Source organism: Populus alba, chromosome 6 (genome assembly GCF_005239225.2).
Source record: "Populus alba chromosome 6, ASM523922v2, whole genome shotgun sequence".
Classification (NCBI taxonomy): Eukaryota; Viridiplantae; Streptophyta; class Magnoliopsida; order Malpighiales; family Salicaceae; genus Populus; species Populus alba.
In genome coordinates, this window is record NC_133289.1 from 12,977,758 (window position 1) to 12,988,055 (window position 10,298).

The 10,298-nt window shown below is 28.9% G+C and overlaps 1 protein-coding gene across 1 annotated transcript; it reads left to right on the forward strand.

The window, feature by feature from the left end:
* Positions 1–7,282: 7,282 nt before the first annotated feature.
* Positions 7,283–8,057, forward strand: LOC118047964 (uncharacterized). Its single transcript, XM_035057437.2, has one exon. It carries the CDS (start codon positions 7,391–7,393, stop codon positions 7,883–7,885), a length of 495 nt encoding a protein of 164 aa, XP_034913328.1. The 5' UTR covers positions 7,283–7,390; the 3' UTR covers positions 7,886–8,057.
* The last annotated feature ends 2,241 nt before the right edge of the window (positions 8,058–10,298 follow it).

The window sequence follows — 10,298 nt, forward strand, 5'->3', positions numbered from 1 at the left end:
TTTTTAAATAATTTTTGACATCAGCACATCAAAATAATTTCAAAACATTAAAAATATATTAATTTAAAGTTAATAAAAAATAAAACTTTTTTAATTTTTTTTCAAAAGTGCTCTTGAAACGTAGAAACAAACATGTCCGAAAACAACAAGTTTATTCTGGTTAATTTAGGTTAATTTGTTATATTAACGATTCAAGTTATTCAACTTATGTTTATAATTTGGATCATGAGATCATGATAATTTAATAAAAAATAAATTATAAAAGTCAAATTAATGAAATATTGAAGAATAAAATTAAAAAAAATAAATTAAAAAAAATAAATAACATGAGTTTATTCAAGTTAACATACTATATCTGCGACTCAAGTTATGAGATTAAGATAATTTCATCGTAAAAAAACAAATTATAAAAACTCACATCAATTTAATATTGAAGAATAAAATTGATAAAAAATCAATTAAAAGAAGAAAAAAATAACATGAGTCTATTCAAGTTAACATACCAAACCTACGACTCAGGTTATGAAACTAGATAATCTTATAGAAAAAAATTAGAGTAAATTATGAAGCACAATTCTTAGTTAATGAGTCAACGCAAATTAACTCTCTAAATCTATGACCTGGTCATGAGATCAAGATAATCTTATACAAAGTAAATCGAAATAAATTATAAAGCTCAATTCTCAATAAATTCAACATTGAAGGATAGAATAAAAAAATTAATTACAAAATAACAAAAAAATCTGAGTCAACATGGTTTTGTTAGAAATCTAATTAAAAAACATGATTAATAGACACATTTGAGGTCAAAATCCTCTAAAAAACTTTATCCCATATTAAAAAGAAAAAAACTTTTCTATCGTTTATATATTGGGCAATGAAGAGTTAAAATTAGACTCAAAGGGCATCTAAATTTTTATAGGGGAAAGTACCTAAGCAAAGTATCATTTAGGCTTAAACCCATACATAAGTGCGGTGGCTCGACTTGTGCTCGGGCCTGAGTTCATTGTAAAATAAATTTTTTGGCCACAAAATTATTTTTTTCCAATTTAAATTTGAGCTTCGATTTGGTCCATAAAGACCTTGTTTAAAGTGCATCCAAACTAAGGTGACATTAATGGAATTTTGGGAGGCTTATTGTAAACAACATTTGCATCAAGAGATGACCAATAAAATCTCAAGGACAAAGAATTCATCCTCGATAATAACAAAAGCTTCACTATTTAGATCGTGTTTGATTGTGTGCTAGCTGTTGCAATTCATCCAAAACATCAAAATTAATTGTTTGGTTGCCAAATAAAACACAATTCAGCTGTTGAATTCTATAAAGAACTCATGAATACTTGAATTTTTGTGACCTTTGCTTTCTAAGTTTTTGGTAGAGACCTAATAATTTTGCCCAAAACATGCAAACTATTTCTAATGATAGTCATTCTAGTAAATATGTTGGTAATGGATTCATTAGGAAGAATTTTAAATAATTCATATTTTGATGGACTAATATGTCAATTTTAGACTCTTTGACTTGGTTAGTTCCTTCATGAGTTACTTTTAAAGCATGCCAAATATCTCTATCATTTTTACATGATGTAATTCTATTGAATTCACTTATACTTAAAAGCACAATATAAGGTGTTCATGGCTTTGACATTTATGGAAAACAATGTCTTATCATCATCCATATATTCACTTCTAGTTTTAGAAATCTCAACACCATTTTCAATTTCAATAGGTCTATTTTCTATGGATAACCACTTATCAAAATCAACAAGTTAAAAATAAATTATCATTCTAGCTTTCTAATATATATAATTATTACCATAAAAAAGACATGGATATGGTTGATCCTTTTGGAGAATGTAACTAGTGATTGTCATTCTACTCAAAGTTTAATAAAACTTTATATAAGAGAACCAATTGTTGTTCAACGATTAAGGAAACTTAACACCTAAAAAGGGGGGGGGGGTTAATTAGGTGTATCACTAAATTTTACAATTAAAACAAATTACCTCAAGTAAATGCAATAACCAATAATATAATTAAAGTATTAAAGTAAAATTTAATGAAGGGAATTTGCAAACTCGTTTTAACATGGTTCGACAAGCCTATACCCATACCTCAAGTACCAAACTGTATTTGAGTATTGTATTCTTTCACCAGTCCAAGTTCAAGAGTACAATTCCAGTTGATAAATCCACATCAAACTTTTCACACCACTTGAAAAAAGAAAACCCTTCTTCAAGATTTTTTTAACTTGAAGATATACCCTTTCCAATATTTTTTTCCTTTAGTGAAATTCTCTCACCAATACCAAAAGTTTTTACCTAACTTTTAAAGGTTTGCAACAATGATTTTGTTTTCACAACAAACTCTCTTGATATAATGGATATAATAATTTGAAGTTCTAATATCTATATACTTCACTAGATAACACTTATAAATATGAAGGTGCTAAAGTGTAGTGATAATGAGAATAAATACTCTTTATGCTAGAATATAAAGGTTTAATAGCATAAACTAGAAAATAATCAATGATTGATGATTTTAATGTTGTTTTACTCTTACAATAGCTTGTATATTATATATGTTCAAATTCTTTTCCTATTTTTATAATTAGAAAATTATATATATGTTTCTAAGAAAAATTAGTTGTTTATAGCTATTACAGTCCCACTGACAACTAAAACGGTCGACTAGTTTAAATTAGTCAAGTCAATCGGTCAACCAATTCTCGCATAACTCCTAAGTTGTTATCACTGATTAATAAGTGGTCGATCAGATCATTTGGTAACTTTAAACGGTCAACCACTTCATGCAGAATTCTAGATTTATTAATTTAACATAGGTGAATTCTTAGAATGGTAAGTTTAGACATATATGTCATATAGATATAAAATCATTAAAAACTTGCTCTCAGATAAAATTATTTTCATTGACTATGTAAAGTCAAAGAAAAATTTTACAAATCCATTAACCAAAGGTTTGATAAGAGAGCATATGTATTTATCAAGAGGAATGGGCTTAAAAGTCTTTAAAAATAAAATAGTGTAATGTGGTAACCATACCTAGTTGATTGGAGATCCTAAGATTTAGGTTCAAATAAAAAATTAACTTATATGACATTCTCGATAGTACTTATAATTTATTATTTTCTGCTTATTCCTATAATAAAATAAGTGTTAGCTGCAACATGATAAAAGTTAAGCAATACTCTTAATGATTTTCATATCTTGATATACTAAGTGGATTATAGCAGAATACTTTTAATGAAATATCACTTATAAAATTGAGAAACATGGTAGTTTGTTTAAGAGTTTCGATAAAGGTTGAATTCTATAAAGAACTCATGAATCCAAAAGTTGTTTAGGGTCAAAATAAACATAACATTGAGAACTAAAAAAAATCTCTAGGTATAGAACTATATGAGTATTATTGCCTCCGTTTACATAAAAGATTGGATATTTCAAGACATTGCATCGCATTCACTATTTAGCCGTGTAAATCCGATAGTATTTTATCAAAAAAGGCTCAAAGTCAAAAGTTACCTATCCTGATATAACAATCCACCAAATTAGTATCTCTTAACAAATCTTCGAGTCGTTTTAAAATTGGTGAGATGATTTCTATACATGTGGGGGATTGTTGGAAGTTTGTTTATAAATAATGGTCAATAGACACATTTGAGGCCAAATTCCAAATAGATCCACTTATTTTTAGGGTTAAAACTTTATTGAAATTTAATCTCCAACATATACTCTTTAACATAGAACATTAACATGATTTAAATAAATTATAGGTGAATGAGAAATTGATCTCAAAGAATTATTGGTTGATATGTTTTGATGAAATCCAAAACCCTCTAAAAAACTATATCTCATACCAGAAAGAAACAAGATTTTCCTAGTGTTTATATAAAGGTTAGTTGAAGAGTTAAGATTGAGCCCCAAGGGCACCTGAGTTTTTAGAGGGGAGAGAACCTAAGTAAAGTGGCCATTGGGATTCAGCCCATTCACGTGTGCACCACCCTGGCTGGTGCGCGAGCCTGGGCCTGGGTTCATTGTGAAACAATATTTTAGCCATAAAAAAATATTTGTTTTCCAACTTAAATTTAGGCTTGGATTTGGTACATGAATAATTATTTCTTCAAGCTTAGCCCACTATTTTGTCCAACCCATGAATAAAGAATTTAATCATTTTTTCAATATGTTTTCAACTCAAAAGACATTATTTTATGACCATAATGTTCAGGTTTTATTATGGATTTATGATAGTTAATCAAAAGTGGATAATGTGAAAATTAATTCTGGTTAATAATCGTCTATAAAAAGGGAAGGGGTGTATGAAGAGTTCAAAAGAAGTTTTTCCTGATTTTACATACTCGTCCTTACCTCAAATTATAATGTTTTTCTCTTTACTTTTAAGCTTCTATATTTCTCCTAAATCTAGAGCTTAGGTTTATTTTGTTGAAAGATTATTAAGTCCATCTATTTTGATTCAAAGATCTTATTTAAAAATATATATAATTTAAGGTGATGTTGTTGGAAACTTGAGAGGCTTATTGCAAACAACCTTTACATTAAAAGATTAACAATAAAGTCTTAAGAATAAAGGATTTATCCTTGAAAACAACAGAAGTTTCACTATTTAAAGTATTTCAACAAGTAAATACATTTAATTATTTTAATTTAAACATAGATATATTGTTTAATTAGCATGCATGCTAAGACTTTGTTTTGATATTAATTGCAAGTCGATTTATACTTAGTATGCATGCTATAATCTCTATATATGTTTTCATATGTATAATTTTGTTATGATAAACTAAACAATCTAATCTATGCTCCTTTTGTTTTTGCTTATAAATTTGATATACTAAATTCGTAATCCTAGTCATCAAATTAAGATAATTCTATAAAAAAACAATTTAAAATAAATTATAAAATCTAATTTATAGTTAATCCAATATTAAAAAAAACTTAATTAAAAAAAAAAAAAACCAAAGCACTGTTGTAGTTAGTTAATTAACTAATGTCTAGCATTTTGGGTGGGGACAATTTCATTCATTGTCTGTCTTTGTATTAAAAAAACAGAATTAAAAAAAAAAAAAAACACATTTTATAAAAATTGGCAGTTATGGAGAAATGTTTGGTAAGCACTGTTTTGGAGAAATGTTTCGTTCAAAATTGGCAGGGAACTGAGGCTGTTCCTGTCACCTTCGTTTCAGCTGATTTATACGGCAGTTATAGGAAACCTCTTTGTCAACTTGAATCAGCCATCCAAACAAACACATTTTATAAAAAGAATCCTAGACCCTTACAAGAATATAATATTTAATATTTTAATACCCTTGACCTTTATTTTTATTCTTTTAAAAAAAAATGAGCAATTTTTAAATTATATCCGGCCATGACATTTGATAGAAGGATGATATTAAAAGATCGAATAAGAAATACAATTAAAAAAATAATAAAAACAAATTTAGATTTCTAGCCACACACGCAATATATATAGTGAACTAGCTAACTAAATACGACTTGGCCTTTGGTCTAGTTTGAATCCTCTCCTTCCCAATGAATGAGACCAGACCGTAAGGGGAAGACAAAGCAACCCTCTTTTCACTCCGCCGTGCAAGGCGTTTTGTATTTTGATCCAAGCAACATAAAAGTCGTTCCATTCAATTTTTCTGGCACCACAAAGTTGACACCATTAATTAATTAATTAATTCAGCTTTCAATATAATTCTCAACTTAGGATTTGTTTGTAAATATAATCGTGACTTATTTTTTAAAGTGTTTTTTATTCATAAATATATCAAAATAATATATTTTATAAAATTATTTTTAATATCAACGCATCAAAATAATATAAAAACATTAAATAAATATTAATTTTAAATAAAAAAAAATTTAAACTTTTTAAAAATATTTTTAAAACACAAAAACAAACAGAACTTTAATTCAAATCCTACTTAATTAGAAAAAGTCTTCAACGAAAAATATGATTTTAACATGTATATTTTATCTTTTAATTTTTGAGAATGCGTACATCATCATTATAATACTACTCAATTCAATTTGTTTTAAAATAAATGTATAAATATTAAATATTAGTTGGATTAATTTGTTCCTTCTATTTGTGACACTCATTTAGTCTTCTCATAGAAACCATCGATCAAATGTCAAATTCACCAGATTCTAAGCCAGTTCGATGTGATTATTATTATTATTATTATTATTATTATTATTATAAGATCATGTAATTCATAATCAGTTACTACTAGACAATCAAGAAGTTAACATTGATGATCAGTAGTTAGTGGAATAAAAAACCGCATTGCCATGATTGATTTGGTCCGAGTAGAGGTGCATTCGTATATGTTCAATTAATAAGTTCTATATTTAATTCATGAATAGAATTTATTTTTTAAAAAATAAATTTAATAAAAAAACAAAAAATAAAAAGACTAAGATAACCCAATCAAATAAAAAAAATAAACATAAGAAATAGAAAGTTGATAAAAATAAAATAGAGTTCAATCTCCAATTAAATAAATGTTCAATAATAAAATTAAAAAAATATTAGTTTAAGAAAACGATAAAGCAAAACCAAAGCAATTTCGGGTGAATCTTCTAAAGTTGGGTTAATTTTTCAAACTTGTAACCTGTAAAATCCTAGATATGAGTTTAATTAAAAAGTTCAAAACCAAACTAATTTAAAGTTGAGGGATAAAATCGGGTAAAATAATAAAAAAAAACTTAGCCGAGCAAAATAAACAACAACTAAAAGAATGAACATAAAATCTAATAGGAAAAACAAAATGATGGGGGGTGAAATCACAAAAAAATAATCAATTTTAAAAATTATATCAAATTACATAAATAGCAATTAAAAGACTAAAGACCATATTTATCAAAGGAAAAAAATTAAATAAGGATGAAATCGAAATAAATTCTAATTTCATAAATTATTTTAAATAAGATAAATAATAACAAAAAAAAACATGGATTAAATTAAAAAGAAAGAGATGTTGAAGGGCTGATTTGAAAATTAAAGGGTAGGGTATAAACCCTGAGTAAGAAAGAAAAAAGAAAGAAAAAGAAAAAGAAATGGCCGTTGATGTTAAACAAAAATTCCTCTTGATGCACGTGTTTTCGAGTCATGGAGAAAACATCGAGACAAATCGGATGTGTGGCTGTACCTTCTAGTTTTTTTTTAAAAAAGATAACCTTGCTAATTATAAAATTAAATAACAGCAATAGGCAAAAATAAAAATTAGGTGGGGCGGTCAAAGAATAACCGTGGTGGCTTCCACACCAATGACCAAAAGGCAGCTGTTGAGAATGATTTTTGTAGGGCACGCTCCAAAGACGCCATGCCAAGGTCCTTTTAAATGAGCGATGATCATAAAGCCCCTCTCTTCGTAGTCTTCTCTAGACAAGAGAAATTAGAAATAGCAGATCAAGATCTTGTATTTTCTTCTCCTCTCCTCCCTTCAATGGAAAACTACAGATCCAAATCATACGCAGATGGAAGGTACCAAATTCAAAGCTACAACGGTGCCAGTAATGGAGGAGGAGGAGCACCTACTTCATATGCTATCACAAGCATGCAAGATCTCAGGTGCTACAGTGCTTCCTATGCAACCTCTGTCTACCAAACACAAGCCCAGATTGGGACTAGTGATGTCAAATTCAAGAAAGGAAAGTCAACTTTTGGGTCAACTTCTAAAAGATGGAGCTTCAATGATCCTGAGTTACAAAGGAAAAGGAGAGTTGCTAGCTATAAGGTTTATGCTGTTGAAGGAAAAGTTAAAGGGTCTTTAAAGAAGAGTTTTAGGTGGATTAAAGAAAGGTGTGGCAGAGTTGTTAATGGCAACTGGAAGTAGTAGCAGTAGTAGAGATATAGTAATGATTAATTGGGTCATATATGATGAGAGGTCAATGATCATAATCATCATCATGCTTCTTCTTTTTTTATTGTTTGTCCCTGTATTTCTGTTCCGAGTAAATGATTGTTTAACAGTTTTAAACTTCTTAAATTGATTGTGCTTATTCATAGCTTCTGGCTCCTAATTTTTGATACTATTGTTCAGAGTCAGGTTTTTGGAGGTTGTGGCACAGAGTTTTTACATGTTTCTGACATTTGGTTTTTTTTGGTGCATATGAATTTGTTGATCTTGTCTGTATTTACTTCTTCTGTGGTTCCAGAAGAAGCATGTCTTTGGGGGTTCTTCGGATGATAAATAACAACTGTTGTGGAGAAGGGACAGTGGCAGCCATTCCTTGGGAGCTGTTGCCTCAACTAGGAAGAGGTTGGTGGTGATATGATTGATGCACGAGGCATCCATAAGTTTGGGTAAACTAAGACAAGTTGACCTTAGAGGTCATGTCTTCTGCTTCAGAGTTCTGTCGTGTCTTATGGTGTAGGAAGACAAGACTGTTTGGGTCTTACTAACCTTCATTTTTGAACTTGATTTTGAGTTTCTAATTAAGCCAATCCTTGATGGTTCATAGGTGGATGGGATATTCAGGCAGGTAAGGTAATCTACCTCTTGCATTTCTTTCCTTCTTACAGAACCAATTGAAGGCTAAATGCTTTGTTTCCTGGGAAATATTCCATGGACTGCGGCTGGAATTCCACGCTTCAAATCTCTGAAATTCCATATGATGATGGCTTGTTCCTACTTCCAACAAGCTATGGTTAGCAGCAGTCAAGCATTAGTAATTTCTTAAAAGATTTAGTAATAACAAGGAAGTGTTTTCTTATTATTATTATTTTATTTTTACACAAGCCGATGTATAACAATCGATGATTGTTAATGTTAGAAATAAGGGGGCGTCGGACATTACATTTCAATGACAATTACCCAAAAAAAATAGAAAGAACTGGTAGCCAAAGTGCCGTGGCGTACAGGAGAGGAAATATTGTGCTTTCTTTTTCTCCTTTAGATTTTTTTAATTTTGATTTTTTAGGTTTTTTTTATTATTATTTGTTTTGTTTTGATTATTTTTTAATTGATTTTTTTTTAATTTTATCCATTACTATTAAATTGATTAGAAAATAAATTTTGTAATTGTAAACTTCCACATAAAAATATGATTGAGGATAATAAAGTCCTAGCGAGTAATGGAAGTTCATGATGAAAAAATGTGAATAAGTAATGGAGATAATAATAATAATAATTGTGGTATACAATGTGAATAATGATCTCAATAAATAAATTTAAAGGTATTGTTGAAATTAAAATGAGAATTTATAATTTTAGATTAAAACTTGGTGAAACAAAGTAACTTGTTTTGATGGATAAAAAAAATAAGAAAAAAAACTCAAGGAATTAGTATGGTCATAAAGAATAAATTTTAAGAGAGGACACTATAAAAAGGGGAAAAGTAATGTTGTGAGCACCGGTCAAAAATCCAAATATCAGTAATGTCACCGTGAAATGATAAAAAGTCCCTAAATTAAAAAAAAAAATTGTGAAAAGGCCATATAAATACATTTTGGAATAATAAAATGTTATTAGGGATTTATTAGAATAATTGGTATGATTTATGCAAGTATTTAATAAGAAAGTCTGGATTTTTAGCCTAAAACCACCTACCAATCAGTTTTATGTCTTCAAGCATAACCTTTGACCCGATAGTTGAATTGAGCTAAAATTTTGCATGAATTCTCCTAACATATTTTTCTACTTTGGGTTAAAATTTTAAGTCAAGCAAAGGTTTTAAAGGGCTCTCGATTTAAGCACAAAACCAGGTAGTCTATATGAGAAATCTAAAGAGACAAATGAATTGCAAACTTATAAATAAATTGAACAGTGTCGCACCCTTCCTCTTTAAAACTCCATCTAGTAGTTGATTAGAAAAAGAGGTTTTTTATTTTTCTTGCAAAATTAAGTGATTTTCTCAAGAGTTTGTGAGATTAGTGTGTGTAAATCAATAATCGTTGAGCTCTGACAGATTGATTGGCATCTAAAAAGGATCGCCATAATGATTAGCATCCAAGTGGGATAACTAGAGTTATTGACAACCATAGGGGTTAGCTAGATTTATTGACATCCGTGATGGATATCTAGAATTGTTGGAAACTGTAAAGGTTAACTGGATTTATTAACATTCTTAAGAGATAGATGGAGTTACTGGTAACCATAAGGGTTAGCTGGATTTATTGGCATCTATGAAGGATAGCTAGAGTTGTTGGAAACAATAAGGGTTAGCTAGATTTATTGGAGTCCGTAAGGGATAAACGAAGTTGTTAACAAGTATAAGGGTTAACAAGATTTATTGGCATCTATAAGG